This window comes from Ananas comosus, linkage group 13, assembly GCF_001540865.1.
Source record: "Ananas comosus cultivar F153 linkage group 13, ASM154086v1, whole genome shotgun sequence".
In the NCBI taxonomy this organism is placed as follows: domain Eukaryota; kingdom Viridiplantae; phylum Streptophyta; class Magnoliopsida; order Poales; family Bromeliaceae; genus Ananas; species Ananas comosus.
The window spans coordinates 2,147,620-2,172,271 of record NC_033633.1 but is presented as its reverse complement, the minus strand read 5'-3'; the positions used below and the strand labels follow the sequence as shown (position 1 = coordinate 2,172,271).

General features: G+C 34.8%; 3 protein-coding genes and 1 non-coding gene across 10 annotated transcripts; 2 read left to right on the top strand and 2 right to left on the bottom strand.

Moving 5' to 3' along the window:
* Positions 1,515-4,809, top strand: LOC109719027 (mannan endo-1,4-beta-mannosidase 8-like). The gene is made up of 6 exons (XM_020245518.1): positions 1,515-1,742; positions 1,914-2,193; positions 2,985-3,182; positions 3,268-3,390; positions 3,642-3,853; positions 4,227-4,809. The coding sequence occupies exons 1-6, from the start codon at positions 1,621-1,623 to the stop codon at positions 4,573-4,575; spliced, it is 1,284 nt and encodes a 427-aa protein (XP_020101107.1). The 5' UTR covers positions 1,515-1,620; the 3' UTR covers positions 4,576-4,809.
* LOC109719351 lies at positions 5,943-12,346 on the top strand. Of its 7 annotated transcripts, none has more exons than XM_020245961.1 (7): positions 5,956-6,210; positions 7,062-7,199; positions 7,292-7,563; positions 7,981-8,632; positions 8,735-8,934; positions 9,361-9,605; positions 9,952-12,346. In XM_020245961.1, exons 3-7 carry the CDS (start codon positions 7,292-7,294, stop codon positions 11,622-11,624), a joined length of 3,042 nt encoding a protein of 1,013 aa, XP_020101550.1. In that variant the 5' UTR covers positions 5,956-6,210; positions 7,062-7,199; the 3' UTR covers positions 11,625-12,346. The 7 variants fall into 7 exon arrangements, with proteins under 7 accessions (XP_020101552.1, XP_020101550.1, XP_020101547.1 ...); XM_020245958.1 differs by having other exon boundaries at positions 7,062-7,202; XM_020245962.1 differs by having other exon boundaries at positions 5,961-6,035; positions 7,071-7,202.
* TRNAI-AAU lies at positions 13,025-13,098 on the bottom strand. The gene has a single exon. It is a non-coding gene; the product is annotated as a tRNA-Ile (tRNA).
* LOC109719688 (methylesterase 17) lies at positions 13,319-16,202 on the bottom strand. The gene is given in 3 exon segments (XM_020246470.1): positions 13,319-13,772; positions 14,405-14,539; positions 15,975-16,202. Coding segments are annotated over 3 exon segments (639 nt in total). The 3' UTR covers positions 13,319-13,496.

Below are 24,652 nucleotides of genomic sequence, written 5' to 3'. Positions count from 1 at the left end.
AAATAAAATGAAATATTTAAAACACGTTAGAAGTTTAAAGCATCAAAATGTCTAAATGAGTAGTGCAACTTTTATCCAAAAAATAATAATAATAAAAAAAAAAATAGAGACGGACGCAACTACTCGCGGGGTTCACAACTTCACACGTCTTTGCTATATATTAATTGTTTCCGAGAAAAATAATAAATGAAAGGAATTATTTGATTTACTGTAATTTAGTTTTCCGTCAAAATTCAAATTTTTAAAAATTATTTAATATTTATAGTTATATTAAAAATTATTATACCAAATGAGTAATGTAAATTTTTTTTTTAAGAGATAGATAGCATACTATCCGCTTCATTTATTTCATTTAAAAATAAATTTTAACTGAAAATATAAATTAATTAAAATTTAAACTTGAAATATCGGATACCAATCACGAGTCTCTTGTCACTTGTCGGCATGAATAATATAATTTTGATATATATTATCCCACAACATTCAAAAAAAAAAAGCTTTAATAAATTGCATAAGCCCCCAAAGTGCCATAAATTTTTACACGTGGCATGAGTAGGCTAGCCTTAATAAATCGCAAAAGCCCCGAAAGTGCCACGTGTTTGTATACGTGGCATGAGTTGGTTAGTCCATAGTATTGATATTATAGGCTATGGATATGTTTGTTTTTTTAAAAAAAGAAAGGTTGGAAATTATTTGTTTTATTTAATTTTTAGAAAAGTGAGTTTGGCTAAAAATTTGAAATGACTAGATTTCAAATTTTGAAATCTCGAGTGCCAATTATTAAATTTTTAATTAACTGTATACGAGATTATTGATATATTGATATTAGCCTTTGTGACATAAAAGACTAATTACCTTACACACACATACAAAAATATATATGGTAGTAATCTCTCAATAAAATGTTAAATTAGCCGTTCCCCACCATTTTAAGATTTTAGAAGTGTAGTGCAAAGTGAATGGTGAATTTGGCCGTCTTATTACAAAAAAAAAATCTATAATATAACAGCCATATAAGTGATTTGGTGTTTTCTATCTATCATATTTGGTCTTTAGAATTCATTCATTTACACATAAATTTTTTTTAAAATTTATATTATACTCTTTTTAAAAATTAAATAATTTATTAAGATATAGATGATATAATATTGGTACTATATAAAAAATCTTCGTTCATTACAAGAGAGATTGTTATAAAATTTTTGAAAAAATTTTTTATTGGATATATAAATTTGTTAATAAATAAAAAAATAAAAATAAACTTCAAATATTTTTCCTGTATTTTCGCATTTTCTCACTTTAGTATCCTATGGTTTAACGTGTATCAAATTAGTGTCCTACGATTTTATTTCTATCTTTTCGTCAGCTTCTCAATTAACATAAAAAGATAAAAATAAAATAATTGGATGATAAATTGATATACTTTAAATTATAAGGTACTAAAGTAAAAAAGTGTGAAACGATGCGAATGATATTTGAAATCTATATTTTTCTATCAAAAATTTTGGTTTTGGAGGTACAAAAAGAACAAAATCCCAAGAAAAACTCCCCCTTGGATTTAATTCCAATTTCTAGGATGCCCCAAAGCAAATCAATTCATATTATAATAACTCAGAATCCATGGCTTCTATCTCCGCTCCCAAAACAAACTCCACTCTCCTCCTCCCTCCTCTGTTCCAACTCCTCTCTCTCGCTCCACCTCTCTCCATGATCTCCCTCCCCAATTCGAGCACCAACGCTAGGTACCTGCATCGCAAAACCCCCCAATTTCTCCAATTTTTTGCTCCTTTTCTCAAATCGGGAACTGGTTTTTTTTTTTTTTTTTTTTTTTTTTTCTTGGGAGAACTTCAAATACCATTCTTATGGTTTTGCACTTTTTTATTTTAGTACCCTATGGTTTAAATTGATCACAGGACCAGGAGTTGGATCGAAATGGGGGACGAGGAGTGGGGAATGGTGGAGAGGAAGGGGACCCAGCTGGTGGTAAAGGAGCGACCTTTCTTCGTTAATGGGTTCAACACGTACTGGCTCATGGTTTTCGCCGTGGATCCGGAGACGAAGGGTAAAATCGGCGACGTGTTCGCCGAGGCCAAGAGCGTGGGGCTCAACGTTTGCCGAACTTGGGCGTTTAACGATGGCGGGTGGAGGGCGCTTCAAAGGGGCCCCTTTGATTACGATGACGAGGTGTTTAAGGTTCGTTCCTTTCACTATTCCATTTCTCTAGTTGAGATCACAAAAGGGGAGTTTTTAGATTGAAAGGCCCACCACAGGTGTTTGAGATTATGTCTCAATGAGTTGAAAGTTCAAAACAAAATTAAAACACTTGTTTTTAAGCTTTTTCCTTTTTAGATTTTTCTTTGCTTTTTGTCTCCCTTGTTGAAATCATAAAAACGGTAGTTTTCAGATTGTAACACCAGGTGTTTGAGATTATGCCTCAAGGAGTTGGTATGTTGAGATGGACATTTGAAGTTTAAAAAAAAAAAGAAGATTTTTTAAACCTTACATTGGTTGCATTGGATAAAATGTCCAGCGGCCCGTCAACTATTTCGAGTTTTGAAATATACCCTTGACTCTTGTGTTTTTCGTTGACACCCTCTTTAACTTTTGAATTTTTTTTTTCCAAAATTTTCCATGGATATTTTAATTGATGGAATCGCGGATTTTGTTAGATGCTTATGGGTGACACCCAATGGAACTATTTCAAGTTGAGGGATGTAAATAAAAAATAAATAAAAGTGGAGGGCTATTTTAAAAAAATGGTCCAAAGTTGACTAGTTGAGTGGGCCACCATGCAACATAGTTACAATGTTACTACATCTCTACAAAACTCATGGGTATTTATGAATTTTTTTGAAGGAATATTTTGCAATCTAATATAATATTCTATCTGTAACTATTTCATGAAGAAATTTGTTTTGAAATCGAAGTAGTAAAGGTTAGATCTTAAATTACTGGGAACTTAGAAAAAAAACAACAAAAAACAGGCACTGGACTTTGTAGTTAGTGAGGCAAGGAGCCACAAGATGAGATTAATTCTCTCTCTCTGTAACAACTGGGAGGATTACGGCGGAAAGGCTCAGTATGTTAAGTGGGGAAGAGAAGCAGGTTTGGAACTCACTTGCGACGGCGACGACTTCTTTTCGGACCCGACCATCAAAGAATACTATAAAGCTTATGTCAAGGTAGGATTAGGAACTTCTCCTTTACGTAAACTAGGATTCGATTTGCGGATTTTGTAAGTTTGACTGTTGTTGGTCTTATGTTTAGGCTATTTTGACGAGAGTAAACACGATAACGAATGTGGCGTATACGGATGATCCGACTATTTTCGCATGGGAGCTCATCAATGAACCACGGTGCCCCTCGGATCCCTCTGGTGATACATTACAGGTCTATTTCTCTTATGAGTCTGAGTGTGGAGCCTGTTATTCCGCTTGCGAAGTAGAATCCAAGTGTATGATAAACAAAGGGTTTGAAACTTTTTGACTGTAGTGCGAAGCCAAAATGAGTACCTGGTCTCCAAAAGCGAAATATTCAACTTAAATAACAGTTTTGCAGAAGCTTCTGATGGGCTAAAAATCTATTTGCCAAAATCTATCGTTTATACCTCCAATGTTTTGAAATCTTGTTTTATCTTTTAGGCATGGATAGAAGAGATGGCCTCTTATGTTAAGTCCATTGATCCGATACACTTGTTAATGGTCGGCGTTGAGGGATTCTATGGTCCCTCTACTCCTGAACGTATGGATTTGAATCCATCCGACTTCTCGGGCCAAACAGGAACAGATTTTATAAGAAACCATCAAACTTCGGGTATCGATATAGCTTCTGTTCATATTTACTCTGATAGTTGGTAAGCTTCCTTATTCCTCTGTAAAATTGCGTTACCATTTCTAGGTTGAGTTCGGTTTTGGGACTTCTTTTCAAATTGAAATGTTTTTGCTTTTCGAGAACCAACAAACCAAACTGAAATCTAGTTTGGCTTATTCAGCTTGCTTGTCGGTTTGGATTTCTACTCTAAATTTGGTTTCTTTAGTTGATTGACTATCTTATACCGATCCACTTACTAGTACGAAGCCAGGATACATTATTGTGTGGTCCAAGTGAGGAAAATTTCTCGACCAAACTGAACCAAAATGCAAACTCCACAGATTTTGAAAACCAAACCGAACTGAAAACCAGAAGCCAAGTGAAGTTGTCTTATTTGGTTTCCTTTCCTTGCAAAGGCTGTCGCACTGCGTCTCAGAAGATCACCTCGAATTCGCAAGGACTTGGATGCAGAGTCACATGGATGATGCTGAGAAAACACTCGGGATGCCGATCGTGTTCGGGGAGTTTGGAGTTTCTTTAAAGGGCGAGAGGTTTAATACCGAGTTCCGAGAAGCCTTCATCGAGACCGTGTATGTAACTTTCCTGAGCTCCATAGAGCGAGCCGGGGTCGGCGGCGGATGCCTTCTTTGGCAACTCTTCCCGGAGGGGGTGGAGCACATGGACGATGGGTATGCTGTCGTTCTCGCCAAGTCTCCTTCGACACTAGACAAGCTCTCAGTCCATTCTAGGAACTTCTGCTGCTGAAGAGTGTTAAGTTTCTTTTGTATCATTTGGATGTCTTGTGAAGTATCTGTGTGTGTGTGTGTGTGTGTGTGTGTGTGTGTGTGTGTGTGTGATTATTTAGCAAAGTTTGAAATAGAGTTACAGGTCACATTGTATAAGATTTGTTTGTTGTAATAATATTGAATATAGGAGACATTTGTTTGTGTGGTAATAATTTCTAGTTAAGGAGAAGATGCTAAATGGCACAGTTTTTGAGTTCGAATTTCCATGAAACTTCGTGCGCAAAATTCGGTACATCAAGAGTAAGGGACTCCGGAAAAAAGGCCTTCCAACTAGAAATTGTAAAGAGTACGTGAAAGCAAGTACGAAGCAGGAATAGGTAAAAGTAAAGATACAATAATACACGAGAAAGTATTGCAAGCAGTTTCAAATGATCTTCTATCGATGTAGCGCCGCTAATCCGGGGCGTAAGCAGATTTCTTTGAGCCAAAAGATATGCGAAAAATTGCCTGATTTGGAAGCTCTCTAATTTATATAAAGGGAAAACTTCAAAAACTCCCCCGTGGTTTCGCACTTTTTTATTTTAGTACCTGTGGTTTAAAGTGTATCAAGTTAGTACCCTGTGGTTTCACACTTTCTCATTTTAGTACCCTGTGGTTTAAAGTGTATCAAGTTAGTACTCTGTGGTTTTATTTTTGTATCAAATTAGTACCCTGTGATTTTATTTTTGTATCAAGTTAGTACCTTGTGGTTTTATTTTTTTCTTAATGAAATATTAAACCATAGGATACTAAAGTGAGAAAGTGCGAAACTACAGGGTAGGGTACTAAAGTGAGAAAGTGCAAAATCACAGGGTAAGAACTTGATACACTAAAGTGAGAAAGTTTGAAACTACAGGGCAGGGTACTAAAGTGAAAAAGTGCGAAACCACATGGTACTAACTTGATACACTTTAAACCACAAGGTACTAAAGTGAGAAAGTGCGAAACCACGGGGTACTAACTTGATACACTTTAAACCACAGGATATTAAAGTGAGAAAGAGTGAAACCACAAGAGGAGTATTTGAAGTTTTCCTTATATAAATGTGATGCAATGACAAGGGAAAAAAAAAAAACAAAGCTGGAGATAATGGAAAAAAAATTACAGGCCCAATAAAGTTCGGCCCAAAAGCCCAGTAAACTATTAGGCCCATCCCAATCCAAAATTGTTGGGCTTATTAGTGTTACGGGCAATCTCACTTGGTACGAACAGCGGCGCATACGAAGGCGAGATACTCTCGAAATCGGACGGATGAGATCGAATGTTGTCTAATTCGACGGTGGATTTATCCCTCCCGCATGCGACCACATCCGTAGAACATCTTTTCGGGGAAAAAAAGAAAACTAATTCCCAAAATTTCCCAAATTCGCACCCAAATCCCCCTTCTCTCTCCCTCCTCGCCGAGCTTTTGCAGCAACGAGGATTCACGACGCCATTAGGGTTCGATTCGCACCACCTCCCCCCTCCCCCCACTCTCCTCTCTCCCCCACCCTGCTCTTTTGCTCTCTCTTTATCTCTCTCTCTCTCCCCCCCCTCGCTTGGTAGCATCGCCATAGCTGCGGCGCAAGGTCGGGTAGGGTTGCACCCCAATTGCTCGACCTTTGTCCCCTGAAAGGTACCTGTCATAAATCCCTCCAAGTTGAGATTGAGAAACCGTAATTGGTCATCAAATTCATCAAATAGGTGGGGTTCGTAATCGGATGAGTGTGTGTTAGGGTTTTAATCCTCTTCATTTTGGGTAAGAACCCTAACTGTTTGATGCGGTGCAAGGTTGAGGCTTTAACCCTAACCCTCTCCAATAAGGTTAAGAACACCATTTCGAAGTGATACTACAGAATAGTTGTCATTTTTTTCTGCAGATGTCTTAATTAGACTCTTTTAGAATGCTAGTGATTGCTTCGCTTTGATGCTGTTGATGTTAACCAATGAGTTCTTGCTTGAAGTGGTTTCTGGTTTGTCGTATGGCATATTGAGTTAGTTTCCCACATAACGGGGTTTGAAGAATTAGTTTAGGGTTTTCGATCATCTTCATTTTGGTTCAGAACCCTAACTGTTTGATGTGGTGCAAATGTGTGGCTCTCAATCCTAGCCCTCTCTGTTGGTGTTAAACCCCATTTATAACTGTTTGATGTCTTAGTTGAACTGTTTTAGAATGCAAGTTATTTCCTTGCTTTGTTGTTGATGGTAAAAAATGAGTTCTTGTTGGAAGTGGTTACTGGTTACTAGTTTGTCTTATGCTGTATCGAGTTAGTTGATATTGAGTGGGGTTGATGTTGATGGTGTTCTGGTTTTTGGTAGATCTTCTATATAACTTCCTAGTAAAGGTGTAAGTAGAAGCTTTAACTTTGAGCTTATGCTTTTGGGGATCTCTAGCTATCTGGTAAAGGGAGGCTTTTAAGCTCATGTTAGCTTCCGCAACGAATGCAAGCTTCTGTACTATATATCCCTCTAACAACTTCTCTCTAGTCTCTGCAGCATATTCAGAAGCTCCGAATAGGAGCTTCTGCCTTTGGGGCTTAGAATCTCTTTTAGCTTTGTGTTGCAACAGAAGCTCCGGACTTCTTTGTTTGTCAAAAGCTCTGCTAGAGGTGGCTGATTCTAAAGGAAGTAGTAACGGGCCAAAACAAGCACCTAGTAAATTTGAACATTACGATATTGCTGAGTGCGTTTGTACTTACCATATCTCTTACATGCAGATGGCTAGATGGGATGAGATTTTGACACTGCCAGTGCAGAACCCACCGACCTTGGAGTTCTCAGCTGCTGATATCACGTGGTCCAGAGTGGAAGGCTGGAGAGAATCAATGGATAGGCTTGCACTCATTCCCTTCACTAGAGTTAACGATTTTGTAAGAGGCGAATCCAACAATAAGGAATGTCCAACTAGATTCCATGTTGAAGCACGAAGAAGGCGCCCTCGGGAGATGGCCTACAAACCAAAAGTAGATGGGATACTTGAATATATTTTGTGAGTAATTCCCAGTGTTTGTTCCCCTTGAATATATTTTGTGAGTAATTCCCAGTGTTTGTTCCCCTTTGCCGACATAAGCACTTTTGGCAGCTCAGAATTCAATGTGATTAATTTCTAAAAGAAAAAAACTTCTTGACTAGTTAACTGTTTTTCAATTTTTTTAACTGCCAGTTTTGAGGCATTTAGGTAGTCACATGTACTGTATGTGAAGAGAACTGTGTATATTTTAAAATATGTAGAGATACTAATTATTAGTTGGTTCTGTCGCTAGTCTTGTGCCAACTTGCTTAAATGCAGTTTTATTATGAGCAATTCATTTGTTAATTATATTGAATTGAACCTAAAAAGATACAGCTTGAAGCATTTTAGATACAGTTTCATCACAGAAATTTTAATTTGCTCTGTCAAATGCAGGTACTGGTGTTCATTTGGCCCAGATGACCATAGAAAAGGTGGCGTAGTCCGTCCTAGCAGGAATTACACTGCCAAGAGGAAGACTCCTGCTGGCCGCCCTAATACTAAGAGAGGCTGCGTTTGCCATTTTATTGTAAAGCGCTTGATAGCTGAACCATCTGTCGCACTTATAATATATAATCATGATAAGCATGTAGATAAAAAAGGTTTACCCTGCCATGGCCCTATGGACCAGAAGGCAATTGGGACTCGCGCAATGTTTGCGCCTTACATATCCGATGAGCTTCGCCTCCAAATAATGTCTTTACTCTATGTTGGAGTTCCTGTAGAAACTATTATGCAGAGACACACAGAAATGGTGGAGAGGCAGGGGGGCCCGTCCAACCGCGATGATCTTCTCACACACAGATATGTTAGGCGGTTGGAGAGGAAGATCAGACGGTCCTCCTTTGAGCTGGATGCTGATGATGCTATTAGTATTGGCATGTGGGTCGAGAATTACCAGAACCACATATTCTTTTATGAAGACTTCTCTGATTCAGACACTTTTGTTTTGGGCATCCAGACAGAATGGCAGCTTCAGCAGATGATTCAGTTTGGTAATCGCAGCCTGATGGCTTCTGATTCAAAGTTTGGCACTAACAAATTAAAGGTGTGTCAGGTTTAATATTGTTTGCCATGAGAATTAGATTGTTAGTTTTGTCTTAGTTTGTTGAATTCTGACTTTATGTTCTTTTCGGTAACAATTTTGTAGTATCCAATATATAGCCTCCTTGTTTTCGACTCACAAAACAATGCGATTCCTGTTGCCTGGGTCATAACACCAAATTTTGCAAACGGCGAGATGCATAGATGGATGGGAGCCCTTTATGACCGAGTTCATTCAAAGGATCCAACATGGCAGTTAGGTGGTTTCATTGTTGATGATCCTTTAGCAGATCTGCTTACCATCAGGTTGGTTTTGATACTATCCTTGTGAAGTCTGTGTATTATGGGCGGTAGTTAGTAAATTGGCCCTTTAGGTTGACGACGATTTAATCACTTTTAATCATTTTAGTTTCAACAATTTAGTCGCTAAATTTTGCTCCATGCAACCATCATGTCCTTCCATTAGTCTACTATCTGAAAACGGGATGCCATGTCAGCATCATCATTAGATCTTTGCTGCAATCGCTTTTTTCTTTTTTGAGGTTTCAATTTAACCATGATATTGAGGCATTAACTAACAGGCTTAATTTTTTCATGGAAGAGACTTCATGGACTACGTTGTTAAATTTTGAAACTTTGAGGACTTAATGGAAATCAGGGTCAATCTTTGGGGCCTAAATTTAACTCTTATTGTGGTGATTTTGTATTGTCTGATATTCCGATGTTAAACAGGGATGTGTTCCAGTGCTCAATATTGATTAGCTTTTGGCGTGTCCGTCATTTGTGGCACAAAAATCTGATTGAGAAGTGCTCAGAATTAGATGTTTGTGCTGCAATGGCCCGACAACTAGGAGGAGCAGTATCCAATATATGTAGAGGAAGCGGTAATTTGGACTCATTCAAGTCTTTCCTTGAAGAGTTTGTTGATTGGCCAGACTTCCTGGACTACTTTACGGCTGTATGGATTCCCAGAATTGGTTTGTCCTTGTCTACATTGCTAATATCTTATAGAAACATTTACATGTTTATATCCATGGAGAATATTCGTTGCAATTTGACGTGTATATACCTGCACAAAGTGAAATTTCAAATATACCTTTCAAACTTAATATGCACATATTTCTAATCCGAAGCCAGCTTTTTCCCCATGAAGGTATTCATTTAAGAAACTGTCCTTGAAGAGATATATTTGAAACTTCAGATTTTACACTGGTACATTTATAAATAGATGATTTTGCAGGGATGTACATATGTGACTGCACCTTTTGGTCCTTTAATCTTTGGCTATATAACCATCCTATTCATGAACTTACCTTTCTTTAGGAGCATGGATTACTGCCTTGAAAACCCTTCCAGTTGCTAGCACAGAGGTTGCGGCAGCCATTGAGAGTTATCATCACTTACTGAAACTTCGTTTATTAAATGAGAAAGATACAAGTCTCTACCAGCGCGCAGACTGGTTGGTTGATAAGTTGGGCACCAAGGTACACTCTTTCTATTGGCTAGATGAATATTCTGGCAAGGATAATTTTTCCCGTTATTGGAAAGATGAGTGGAAGAGTGGTGTAACTTCGTGGCGCGAGGGATTGCAAATTCCAGACTCAGACGTTACTATAGAAGGCAAATGCGCCAAAGTCGTTTGTAAAAGAAATAGAGAAAAGACACATATTGTACGAAATCCGGGTTCTGAGTTTGCATTGTGTGACTGTAACTGGTCCATGATGGGAAACATTTGCAAACATGTGATTAAGTCGACTAAGGTTTATCGCGACAGGGGATTGGCAGCACCATCGACAAGTCTGTTACAATATAATCAGATTTTGATGAATATTCTTCACTGCCCACCGTACGATTCGTTACTTCGTGATTATGCAGTTGCTCTGGCTGTTTGTGGTAGGACACAATTAAATACGTTTCATGATGACATTAGCAATGGCTGTTCCGCCTCAACTGCATCAATTCACAGGGAGCAGCCAACTGGTAATGAGCTCAGATCATCTGCCTCTGATAGAAATGAGATTCATCAAGTTATTGAAACTTCAACAGAGTTGTCGTTGACTAAGCTACAAATGGACAGCAATACCGCTGTTGAAGGCAAAAGCACAGAGAATGAATCAGAAAACTCTCTTGACAGAAGCAAAGATTCAGAAAGCGCTGTTGCTGATCAGGTTGCTGATGATGTGGTCGCTTCTGAACAAGTTAGTGATGGTTGTCACAAGGATTCTGAGACTGAGAGACCCATGGATATTGATTCGCACCGCAGCCAGGTCACTGCAGCTTCAAATGGTGTTGCTGCAGAACAGTGTACAGATGGTGTTGCTGTGGAACAGTGTATGGATGGTGTTACTGTGGAAGAGTCTACAGATGGTGTTGCTGCAGAACAGTGTACTGATGCTCCTTCTAGTGACAAGGGAACTAGTGGCACTTCAGATACTCAGCTTGAACCTATGGTTGTTGAGACTGCTGAGATGCAAACTGGTTTGCATGAGGGAGATGACAAGAAAATAAATGAAGATAGTGTCAAAAATGTTGATACTGAACAGAGCGATAAGGTGTCGTCCAATATCAAGGTTGATAATATTATTCCAGAAAATGTTAGTGCTGCGGGTCCGACAGTTGAAGTTGGAATAGTTGGGGAAGATCGTGTTGCTGATCTTACTTCTATTCTTGATTCTAACAATGCTAATAGAGATATTTCTCCAACTAGTGAAGTTGGTGATTTTATGGAGTTAGATGGTGATAATTCTTTGCCTTCTGAGGAAACTACTCACACCATGCAGTTGACTGCTGACTGTTTAAAAGCCAAGCGGAGTTCAGATAATCACGATGATGTAATGGACGCCCAAACCTCTTCAGATTGTTGTAATGAAGCATCTGGCATTGATGAAAAAGGTGTTGAAGTGGTAAATGGTGCTACTCCTGGTAATGGTGAGATTCCCAATAATGGCCATCCAGTTAATGATGGGTCTCTAATTAGATGTTCAACTGTGGGGTAGTTGTTAACAGCTTCCCGTGTTCACCTTCATTTTCTATGGATCTGGACCAGAGCAACCTAGTGCTTCCATTTATGGCTGATTTAGCAGAGAAGATCATCAGAAAAGCTCAAGCTTTGCTGCTTTCCAAATAATGTAGTCAGTTTCACGGATATGAATCTAAATTGCCTTTTTGACTACTTTGCCCTTGGTTGGAGATTTAGTTCAGGACATGCAGAGGTTCTTAGGGCCGCACTACTGAAAAAATGATCGACAACGATTTTGCTCGGCTCTTGTATATAATGACCAGAACTGGATATTCATAGATTAAGAAATGGCATAGAAGTAGCAGCTTTGGTATTGGGGAACACCTCACTCAATTTTACTGGAACAAGCATCCTTTACCTTCTCTTTTGTATATATTGCAGACGCATCTTCTCTGTTCATTCGACTTCAGCCTTATTGTAATGAAGCTTTTAATCTCCTTGTTTCCTTTTACACGTTGATAATTGCTCGACTAATCACTCTATTTCTTAGGAGAAAATTGTTGGCTCCTAATGTTTAGATAGAGGGTGAATCAATCATTTTTCTTTCCTAACATAGCAGTTGTAATAATGTGCTGTATGGGAATGTATCTCATCTTTCCTGCGAATTCCTTCGCAGGCAGACATTAGTAAGTTTTGGATTCTCTTGTACAAAGACAACAAATCTTATGAGTAGTCAACTCCTTTTTTCTTGTGGCAAAAGAACTGTTCATATGATGTTTATTGCTTGGATGTACAAAATCATGTTCAGTAGCTTGCTTCTCTTTCTCAACAGGTTAATTAGGAAACAGATAAGGAGATTGTTTGTATACTTTTTGCTTTATTATGTTTTGATCTGAGAATGCTTCAAGTAGTACCTATTATATTTGAAGTGTCAAATTATCATTCTTCAGCGTCTTAAGCTTCTAAAGAAAAACGAATGTTCTACATATTTTCATCCATGAGAAAAATGAGATTGTTGAGTTTTGTGTCTCGCGTAGTCTTTGTAGTATTTAATTACAAAGATCTAATCAAAAAGCTTTGAACCAATACTTTTTATCTTCTTTTTTTTTTTTTTTTTTTGCAAATGTTAATTGTTAAATAGATTAAGAATCATGTTTTTGACAAAGAAGATGAAACAAGTTTTTGATTACAAAGATCTAATCAAAAAGGTTTGATTGAACCTATACTTTCTATCTTCTTTCTTTTTTTTTGCAAATGTTAATTGTTAAATAGATTGAGAATGATGTTTTTGACAAAGAAGATGAAACATGTATAAAATCTTGTTTGCTCTCTAAATTGTGAAGGTACATTGTTTTTGTGCATAATCTCAAAAAACAAAAAGGATTAACTTGTCAAATTAGTTTACAAGTTTAATGAAAAAATATGTTAAATAATATTTGGCCCATGCAGGTCTCGAACCTGCGACCTTCGCGTTATTAGCACGACGCTCTAACCAACTGAGCTAATAGGCCAATTTATTTTTAATTTAATCACTTTTTATATTAAAAATGTTATATGTATGTGTAAGATGAAGTGAGAGTTACGAACTGAATTTTAAGCAAAAGTGACGATTTCGATTATTTTGTTCACTCTGAAGTTAAAACCTACTACAAAGATTTTAGAAAAAAAACTAATCTAAGATGCATGCTTTGATGAAAAAAATACAACAAAGTTATAAACTTTTTAGTCCATGCAAATTTTATGTTACATAAACAGCAATCCATAGAAAAAGTACTAAGCTTATATACTCGATTTCAATACCTGTAGATCAAATATATTGAATCTAGCCAAATTCATTATGTGAATAGCGAACTAGATTCAATAAGTTCGTGATCTATTTTGTGGCATCTCCCTTCATAGATTACGATTACTATATAAGCGATGCTTTAACCATCAGTTCGAATAGTTCGTTAGGGGCCGCGAAGAACGGGCTATGATCGGTGTCCACCGTGAAATCCTCGGCGGGCGGCCACCGGCGTATCATCGCGTCTTGCTGCTGTGGTTTTAACGTGTGATCATGCACCGTCTTTATGAAAACTGGCTTCACCTGCTTCCATCTCTCCTCTTCTTTTTCTCCTTCTCTGAACCTTGCGTCGCCAAGCACGGTCGGAACCGGGCGGAGTAGCATCGAGGCTAGTGTTGAGTCCTAGGACCAAAATTTTGACAACAACAATTGAGCATGTGTTTATACAAGCATAACGGTATTATATTCGCAGAACTGATTTTGATATTACAAATTATTTTATAGCCAGAAAAAAAAAATTGGGTCTTTTCACAGACATAAATGGAAGATGCTTTTTTTTTTTTTTTTTTTCTAACAGTGAAAAATTGAGGGTTTTTTTTTTGCATTTAACTCCTCACATTGTTTTTCATAAATAGTCTCATAAAATTTATATTTGCAAAATTGACTCTATCCCGCCACGCAAGCACCACATGAACGTGGGATAAATTGAACACGGTGAATGATTTATCATATTCAATTTAAACTTATACAAATTACAGAATTGTATAATACAATAAATACAGTGAATGATTCAGTATATTCAACTTAATTCGGAGTACCAGCCATGCTAATGTGATGCTCGCATGCCACTTGTGTGGCGGGGATAGGGTCAATTTGCAATTATAAATTTTGTAAAGTTATTTATGAAAAAAAGAATTTTTGAGAGGACTAAATATAAAATGAAAGCTCAAAAATTGCTTGTTGTTTTGCCCAAAAAAAAAAAAAAGAGTAGAAAAACAAGAAAGACAAAAAATAATAGAGATGGTGATGTATACCTCTCCTGGGGTAAATTGGTACATTAATTTGCGCTGGAATTCTTTTCGCATTATCGTGCTCGTTGGTGGATGATCAACTCTTGAACTATAATTAAGCACGTAAATGTCGCCTAATTCCCATATATCGGGAATTTCCTGTTCACGAAACAAAATAAAGATCGATAGAGAGATTTAATCAATTCGAATACCATGAAATTTTAATTTGTTATTATCATGAAGGAGATGATCGAATTCACAACTTCACAGAACGAAAGAAATTTAGAATTAGTTTTGATACTACATTTTCCAAACTAATCATTTTATCAAAAATAAGCCCAATAACGCATTTTTACGCTTACATAAATACCCCCGTAGAATGGAGTTATCACATTTATGTACCATTTCATTATATGAGCTTCCTCAAAATTTTCTTCCATGAAATATTTTTCTATTTAATTGAAGAAAGGAACTAACCATTGGGAATAGTTCTCAGATTTTTCATGTTTATTTTCCAGTCCTTTTGCTACGACAATTTTATTCTATTACATCAATTTAATCGCATTGAAGCTTAAATTGTAGATTTCGTTATATCAGTTTGGACTATTGTGATAATGCGAATCATATTATTTAGTCATTTATTACTATAAGATTTATAACAGCGATTTGCGATTTGTAATGAATCTTTTCTGTTCCAAAATATTATTATTGCAACTAATAGTTATAATGCCAACAGTATTTATTATCGAAAAAGAATAAATTTTTAGTACTGCTTTTTACATGTTAGATAAAATAACAAAAAAAAATCAAAAAAATATCATTCAATTTAATTTATAGTAGGTGCATTTAGATTGGCGTAATTGCAACTCAATCATAAACCAAGTTTAGTAATAATAGAAATATATAAGTATTTATCTGTGGATTCTGGCGATACTGATCAATCTGTTCGCACGCTATGTGTTCAATTTGCCGAAAATATTTTTATGAAAAAAAAAAAATCCAAAATTAACACAATCAACACTTAGATATGATGGAACAAGTCGACTTCGCGGTGGTCGTTTACACGACTAATATTTATGGCCTAATTACAGAAAAACTAACTAATATTTCTTTATTTGCGAAAGGGGTATTTGATTTCTCAAAAATATGTTGAAAACTGATTTCTGGTTAAACAAAAAAAAAAATTCATAGAAAACATCAATTTTCACAGTTTTCATTTTCCAAACATAAAAATCCGAAAATCGAAAATACTTCTTTTCCTGAAATCTATTTTCTCCCCCCAGAAAAATTCTACCAAACATGCGGAAAATACTTTTCTAGCCAAAAAATTATTTTCTAAGATATGTTTCGGAGAGCTTGAAAATTGAAAATACACACACACACACTATCAAATTTAAGTAAAAAAACACAAAAACTATCAAATTTAAGTAAAAAAAAATAAAAATTGTCGATTTTCGGCCGCAGTAAAAATCCTAAACTTTCTATACCGAAAGACAGGCAGAAGTAGAAGCAGAAGCGGAGCCAAACACCAGCGTATATGAGTCGAGAGAGAAAGAGAGAAAGATTGACTGTGTATGTATGTATGTTTGTATACTTTTTCGTCGTCCGGCAGGGCCGAGAGGAGCTCGAGCAGCGGGCGGTTGTAGTCATCGAAGGATCGGATGGTGTCGGGGTCGGTGAGGTCTATGCCGGCCCCCGCGAGGTCGATGCACGACACCTTTCAGCCGGAGCTTTCGAGGAGCCACCGCAGCTTGAACCAGCACCAGGCGCCGTGGCTTGGCCCATGCACCAGCACAAAGTGATCACCACACTCGTCCCCCATTATACACAACTACATATATAGAGCTAGGCTGGAATACTATTTATAGCAAAAAATTCTTTTTGTTATCGAGTTTTTAACCGTTGAATAAAAAATTGTAGAGTTAGGATGACATTAGTCTCTTAGGGTTGAGTGGTCCCCATAGGGTTAAGTGGTCTCCACTAAGTTATAATATTCAATCTAATGGTTAGAAATGATAAAAGAAACTAATCCAAAGGCTAAAAATTTGATAGCAAAAAGGGCCTTTTGCTATCAATAGTATTCTATCCCAACTCTCTCTCTCTCTCTCTCTCTCTCTAGGCCGGTATACTATCGGTAAGACGGAGGCATCCGTGCTACCAAGTTGTTTTCAATGATGCGGCTTCCAAATTGATGATCGGCTTCGTTACACTTGATTTACACTATTAAAAGTATTTGGAAACTAAATTTTTTGATTTTTCGATATTATTTGGCTAGTGATAAAAAAAGGTCTCAAAATTGACAATTTTAATAATAGATGTGATGCATTTGTGAATTTAACAGTATAAAATAATACAAATCTGATGAAATTTTTATAGAAAATTCTTTTCATTATTTAGAGTAAGATCAGTACCTCTGATTTTAAATTCAAATTTTTTATCCTCATTTTTTATAAGATTTTTATTTTCAACCGTTCATTTTTAGACTACTCGTTTGATAGGTAAATAATGCCGAAAAATTATAAAATTTAATTTTCAAATACTTTCAATAATGTAGATTAAGTTTAATGACGCCGTTTGTAGATTTGGAAGCCGTATCATTGAAAATAACTTGTTAGCAAGGAGACCTCCGTGCTACTGATAGTATACCAACATAGCTTTATATATATATATATATATACATATATTCTTAATATTGTGAACTCCTAACTCCTAACTCCTACTATGCCGGCCATAGCATCTTGGCAAGAAACATTGCACCGTCTAAGTGTGCATCCCAGGTTCTAACGTTCGAGGCCAGAGTCGTTATATATATATATATATATATAGGCCCTTTTGTTATTCAGTTTTTAGCTGTTAGATTTATTCCTTTTATTATTTTTATTGTTGAATTAATACTATTTCACCAACTATTAGTAAATCTTAAGCCACCGTTTGATTCGGAGTTAAGTAAAAATTTATTATTTTAGGGATAGGGTTAAGCTCAGGGTTAAGGTGGGGTTAAAATAATTTTATGTTTGGTTGAGAATTGGGTTTAGTCCAGATATAGATAAAATAGTGTTTGGTTGGAATAGGTGAAATTAGAAGGATAGTGGGTAAATAGTATTTTATTTGGTTGGAGTAGTGGGGTGGGGTGGGATTAGCTAACCCCACCCCCCAAATTGAGTGTTTGGAAATAACTTCAGGGTTAAGGGGTTATTCCACTCCTTAACCCCGAACCAACTGGGTGCTAAGAGATCCATCGCTAAACTCTAGAGGGTCATATCGTCCTAACCGTACAATCTTTTCATCCAACAGTTAAAATCTGAAATATATATATATATATATATATATATATATATATATATATATATATATATATATATATATAGAGTTGAGCTAGAATACTCTTGAGAGTAAACGAGCCTGTTTACTCTCGAGTTGTTTTCGATGATAGAGCTTCCAAATTGACGATCGCTCCGTTAAATATGATCTAAACCATTTAAACCTATGAAATCAGATTTCACTGCACTTTTCCGATATTGGTTTTATATCCATCTAGTGAACAGAAAAATGAATGGCTGAAAATGAATATTCTTTAAAAAATGATGATATGAGTCTTGTAATCAAGATCAAGAGTATAGATCTTGTTTTAAATAGTTTAAAGAATTTTCTAACAAAAATTCAATTGATTTGGATATCTTTACACCGTTAAACGAGAAAACGTCTCTTATCCACCATTAAAATTATAAATTTTGAAACCCTTTGATCATTAGGCAAATGATGTCGAAAAGATTTGAAATTTGATTTCTAAACACTTCAAGTGGTATAAATCATGTTCAACGGAGCCGATCGTCAATTTGGAAGCTCTATCATCGAAAACAACTCGAGAGTAAACGGGCTCGTTTACTCTCGAGAGTATTCTAGCTCAACTCTATATATATATATATATAAAATTTGATTAGATTCAATGAATTTGATATGCTCATAATAAAAATAAACCTTTTAATATTATTTTTCTTAACTTAGAATCACATGTGATGTATAAATATATACTAATTCAACAATTGCAGAAAATAAATTGCGTGCAAGATAACTGGCGTATATCGCAAGGTGAAAAATGACGCACTAACAAACTATTCTATAAACATTTCATTCTAATCGTGCCTCCGAACTCTTTTTTATTTCATTACAATTCCTGTAATTAATCTAAAATTATAATTCGATTAGTAAGCGATATTATTTAATCGTCTGCTTCTAATTTTCTTTGCATGAGTTTATTAATTAAAATTATGGCTGTACAAAAAAAAAAAAAAAAAAAAACCCATGCATAGTTATAGTAAATCTCTATCTACAACTTAATTTCTCTTGTTTCCTTGAATAAGTGAAATGGAAGTGATGGGCTCGTAACCAAGCGAGCAAATACAAAGCAAGCATTTGAAAAGTTAAAAACATGTCACATGTATGAGTAAATATTACTTTTAAGATAAGTGTACTTTCTCTTGTTTCCTCTAATAAGTCTAATAAGTGAAATGAAAGTGATGGGCTCATAACCAAGCGGCAAATACAAAGCAAGCATTTGAAAATTAAGTTTAAAATATATAACATGTATGACTAAATATTACTTTTAGGGTGCCTTTGATTTAGATTGATTTAGGTTATCCTGACAGAATTACAGATAATTCTGTTAAGATTACTGCGTTTGGTTCATCCAGTATATAATCTGATTAGTAATGTAGCATTACAAATAATATAGGATTACATGCACCCAGGGGTATTTATCTTGGAGTACTGAAGGAGGATAATTTTGCATGTTATATAAAATTATAAGTGTACCCCTCCAACTCCTTAAACCTTTCAATACGTTATTTTAAAAATTTTAATTTAAAATTTTGAATTGTCAACTTTTAAATTTAAATTTTTTATTTTTTATTTTTTAATTTTTAAATTTAAATTTTTAATTTTTAAATTTTTAAAATTTAAAATTAAATTTTAAAATTAAAATTTTTAAATTTTAAATTTAAATATAAAATTTTAAATTTTAAATTTTACTTTTAAATTTAAATTTATATTTAAACTTTAGATTTTAAATTTATAAATTTCATATTTATATTTTAAATTAAAATATTAAATTATATATTTTTGTCCAAATTTAAAATTTTAAAAATTTAAATTATTTAAAATAAAATTTAGTAAAAAAGTATTATTTTTAAACAGTAAAAAAAAATTTGCTAAATATGGCTAATCAATTTTGAAATAGAGTATACTTTATTGTCAAGATTATTGAAGTTTATAAACTGAATCAAATATATATTAATGATATAAACTCTGCAATCTAGTATTATATTACTGTATTAAATCAAACGCACTAATACAGTACCAATAGTAATCTTATTTAGAAATCTAAAATAACTGAATATATCAAAATACTCTATAACAGGGGCGGAGCTGTTGAGGGGCCCCATGGTCCCCGCGTAAATTTTTTAAAATTATATAAAAGTTCTTTATAATAAAAATTGAAATACTATAAATTTTAAAATAAAATTTGTGTCTCGATTTTTTTTTTTTTTAATTTCTTGATCCTTTCCATTCAACTTTTACAGTACTCTTGTTCCTCTTTGAGCATATTGTTGTTATTGTTGCGAGTAATAATTGATCAGTGAATCTGACAATTTTTTTTTTTTTTTTTACTATTTGAGATCAAATTTTTTTTTCTATCAAATCTAAATCTTGACCCCTTCGAATCTTAATTTTTGGCTTCGTTTCTGTTTTATAATATTACATAACTCGATTCAAACGTAGGTTAAGTGAAACGAAAGTGATGAGCTCATAAGTCATAACCAAGCGGCAAGTACAAAGCAAGCATTTGAAAAGTCAAAAGCACGTCACATGTATGAGTAAATATTACTTTTAAGAGGAGTACTTTCATTTGTTTCCTCAATAAGTGAAATGAAAGTGATGGACTGGTAACCAAGCAGCAATAAGTATAAAGCAAGCATTTGAAAAGTTGTCAGTTTCATTTATTTTATTTAGAAATATAAATTAACTAAAATTTAAATTTAAAATCTCGAATACCAATCATCAAACTTTTTGCCACTTGCTCTTGAAACGGTCGGTAAGCATTTGAAAAGTTAAAAACATGTCACAAGTATGAGTAAATGTTACTTGTAAGAGAAGTGCTTGGTTGATTAGATTAATTTAGCATTAAAATTTATGAAAAAGCATGACTTAACTAAATTAGCTCATAAGTTTCATTGAGTTCGATAATTTTTATAATCGGTACGAAAAATTCTTTAATTTAAATAGCCATAACTATATACTCGCTCCATTCTTTGTTTTCAGTGTGCAATACCAATTCAAAAATATTTTTTCAGACCTATGCCTCCAATGACAAACCGTTATGACCGAGTTTGTAATCTAAATTCAATTATTTAGGTATTCAAATTTGTATTCAAATTTGTATTTTTAGGTTATTTTTCGAAAGTATTGTATATTTTAATTTTGATCCGATTTTTTTTTGTTATTTTTGATATGTTTAGATTTAGAGATATATTAGATTTTATTATATTCTATCATAGTGGGATTCGGGTATAACTTCTATTACTTCTGTATATATGTATCGTTCAGTTAATATAATTGAATTTTTTAGAGTAGACCAATAACATTTTTTTTTTTGTCGAAGAATTGTATTCTTCATATATCTCTCTTTTCGTCCTCATGCTTTTTCTCTTTCCATTAGGGATGGAATTGGGCCGGGCTTGGGTTGGGTAATACTATGCCCAAGCCGGCCACCCAAAGAAAATGTTGGCTTCGGGTCGGGTTTTTACCCAATTTTGTTTGAAAATTAAAGCCCGGCCCAAGCCCAAGCAAATGCCCAATATCCATCGAGCTTTGTGAAGGCCCATTTTATACATTTATCATATAATACATAAATACTTTTATTTGTATAATAATATGTACCATATATTTACATAGATATATAAATTTATTAATTATAAATAATAATACTATTTAATATATCCTAATATGGAACTAAATATTTTGTTAATATAAATATATCCTCATATATATATAAGTATATACCATTAATAACAATATAGATATATTATATAATTTATTCTTTTATATATATATTATAGTATATATATATATATAGAATTAGGCTGGAATACTATTAATAGTAAAACGCTATTTTTGCTATCAAGTTTTTAACCATTAGATGAAAAATTGTAGGGTCAGGATGATATTAGTCGGTTAGAGTTGAGTGGTCCCCCGAGGGTTGAGTGGTCCCCACTAGGTTATAGTATTTAATCCAATGGCCAGAAATAATAAAAAGAGTTGATCCAAAGGCTAAAAAACTGGTAGCAACAATGAAATTTTGCTACTAATAGTAGCCCAGTCCAACTCTATATATATATATATATATATATATATATAATTAAATATTTTATTTTAATAATTAATATATCGGGCTTTTGGGTCGGGCTCGGGCTCGGGCCGGGCTTGGACATGCCCAAATAGGCCCAAAATTTTTTTGGGCCTAAATTTTGAAGCCCGGCTCGAACCCGAAATTAAATTTTTAATACCCAAAGCCCAGACCAAACATCGCCCATCAAGCCGGGCCTTGTTTAGGCCCGGGCCCAGTTCCACCCCTACTTTCAATACTGGCGTAAACTTACAATAATCGGTATACTACCATTTAATTAATGTACCCACAAGTGTACACAAATTAGGGTGAAAAGATAGTTTAAATAATTTCATCTGATATAGAACTATTGAGACGTGGCCGACATAAATCCCCTTGTTTTCACCGAAACACTTATTTGCTTGGCCCATAGATCTTATCAACTCCACATTATCAACTCCACATCAAACACCTTCGCATTGTTTCTTCTCCCTTTGCAAGAATCCAAAATAGGGTACTTGTCAATTAGTTAAATGTAATTTTACGAAAATTACATGATAATCCTTGCAACAGGGACCAAATAATGAAGTGTACAAGATAACGTTCGTACAATGCATGTATGGTGCAATTAAAAATGGGCCCTAAGAAGGAAAACGTGTACACGTTAGTTTAGTTGGTACCAGAGAAAGAGCGAAAAGAAACACGATGTGATAGATGTTGTATTAAGTTTTTAGTGACAAATAATTATTTTAGTGGCATTAAAATAAGAGATTCTAATTTTGAATTTTACTAAAACTGAACAGTTGTTTGAGTTTGGTTCACGTAAAAGTTGCACAAATAAATTAAATACTACGAATGTTTATTGAAAAAAACATGTCATTTTCACTACTTCTCCGCATATTTTTCGGTTTCTTTACTTGAACCGAACTAGAATTTTCTCATTTTTTGTTTGAATCGAATCAATCATTGTTTAGAATAGGTTCTTCCGAACCGACTCACACTACAACAGAATTAGGTTATAAGAACATATATTTGGGACACTTTTATGTAAGTGTCCAATTTATACCAAAACTTAAAAAAAAATTTACTAATGGCTAAGTATAAAGCCCAATCCAACTAAAAATAAAATATTACTCTACTCAACCCATCCCACCCAGCCAATTCGGCCCGATTACAAACAGAAAAGAAAAAAAAAAAAAAATTACTATCTCCCTTTCTTCTCTCTCTCAATCCACTGAAATTCTAGACGAAAATCCTTTCCCTCTTGTCCTCCTCCGCCACCGCAGCCAACGAGGTAGAGTTTCGGCGGTTGCTAAATGCTTAAATAAGTGTTGGTAAATTAGTAGCACTTTTTTAGGTTATAGCGACACTCTTTAACTGTTACTATATACCTAGCGACCCCACATGTAGCAACACTTTTTAAAAGTGTCGGTAATTTAGCCAGCAACACTTTTTTTTGACTTGTACCGACATTTAAAAGTATCGCTATAGACCGTTTTTGTTATAGTGTCAAGTCATCTACATATTTTTTTTCTTTTTTTTGCTTGAATCAAACCAGATTTTTCTTTTTGTTTGCTTAAACCGAATCGGATCACACCTTTACATTGGGCCGAACTGTTCCTCTTTCACTTCCTTCAACTGTTACCTTTCTCCATCTGTAAGATAAATCCCATCCTTAGTGTTGCTTCTTCCATCGCTATTTTCTTTTCTTTTATCGCCATTTTCTATTTTTTTCTAATTATTTATTCGCTGTATCGCACGGATTACAACACTAGTTTTTATTACAGGAGTAGTGAAGGATTGAGATTAAGCTTTCGAACTTAAATATTCTACACTATGGACCAGATCCCAAATGAGCAGCCCATTACAGGCCCATAAATAACATTTAACAACACCAATAATGTTGGATTCTACTTGATTTTTGTGATTTAGAACTTGTTAGGCTTCTTGGGCAACCCAATAATTAATAGGCCTTGCTTAGGAGCCCAACTAAAGTTTTCACGTGTGAGATTTAGTATCATATTCGAAACTAAAAGGGTGTTGTTTGTGTATATATATTCCTTTATTCTCAAGCTAGTTGCTTGGGAGAAAATGAGAGTTATACTCTCGTTTAAACACACACGCACGGCACGAGCATGAGCCGGTCCGGGCTAGGCGGGCGGTGGCGTGTGCGGTCCATACACCTATTTTATTTTATTTTTATTTTTATTTTTTCAATTTTATTATAATCCTAATCCTAATCTGTATCCCGTATAATCTTAGGCATATCTCATTTTATACGAAATTAACGCGTTGAAGTAAGATTCTCGCCTTAGTTATATATATTGGAGTAGATTGCGTGAGTTCAACAAGAACCCGAGAATACCTAAAAGCTAAACCCTATCTCGTCTTTTCCTATTTTCTCGTCATTGATATTTTGCGCCGATTTTCACCCAGCTTTCTTTGCTGGGTCTGAAACCTATTGGGTTCGTCTTGGATCACCTTGAAAGCGTGCCGACGGGGTGAAACGTGGTGGTTGTATCGCTGGAAGTAATTGCCGGAAAGCCTCGCACGTAGAGAGGCAATTTTATTTCTAGGGCAGTGCTCAGTGCGCCTCGATCCACAGATTTTTTCTAATCATTTTTCTTTACAGTATTTATTATTTACTTTCTTCCTCGGATCTTTTCTAAAACTGAAATTAAACTTTTGAATTATTTTAAAGAATATTATAATAAAAGATGAAAAAGATTTTTTCAACACTAGTTTTCATTACAGGAGTAGTGAATGATTGAGATTAATGGGCCACATCCCAAATGAGCAGCCCATTACTGGCCCATAAATAGCATTTAACAAGCCCAATAATAGATATTCTCTTACATCAAAATTCCATTTTCCATGAATAATTATTTATT

What these genes read in the sequence shown, in the direction of transcription:
- LOC109719027 (XM_020245518.1), top strand. Translation starts at nt 1,621, where the DNA reads ATGGCTTCTATCTCCGCTCCCAAAACAAACTCCACTCTCCTCCTCCCT. An exon ending in ACGATGACGAGGTGTTTAAG is followed by an intron (nt 2,194 to 2,984) that starts GTTCGTTCCTTT and finishes AACAAAAAACAG; the next exon opens with GCACTGGACTTTGTAGTTAG. An exon ending in CCTCTGGTGATACATTACAG is followed by an intron (nt 3,391 to 3,641) that starts GTCTATTTCTCT and finishes TTTATCTTTTAG; the next exon opens with GCATGGATAGAAGAGATGGC.
- LOC109719351 (XM_020245956.1), top strand. Translation starts at nt 6,998, where the DNA reads ATGTTAGCTTCCGCAACGAATGCAAGCTTCTGTACTATATATCCCTCT. An exon ending in TTGGCACTAACAAATTAAAG is followed by an intron (nt 8,633 to 8,734) that starts GTGTGTCAGGTT and finishes ACAATTTTGTAG; the next exon opens with TATCCAATATATAGCCTCCT. An exon ending in GCAGATCTGCTTACCATCAG is followed by an intron (nt 8,935 to 9,360) that starts GTTGGTTTTGAT and finishes GATGTTAAACAG; the next exon opens with GGATGTGTTCCAGTGCTCAA.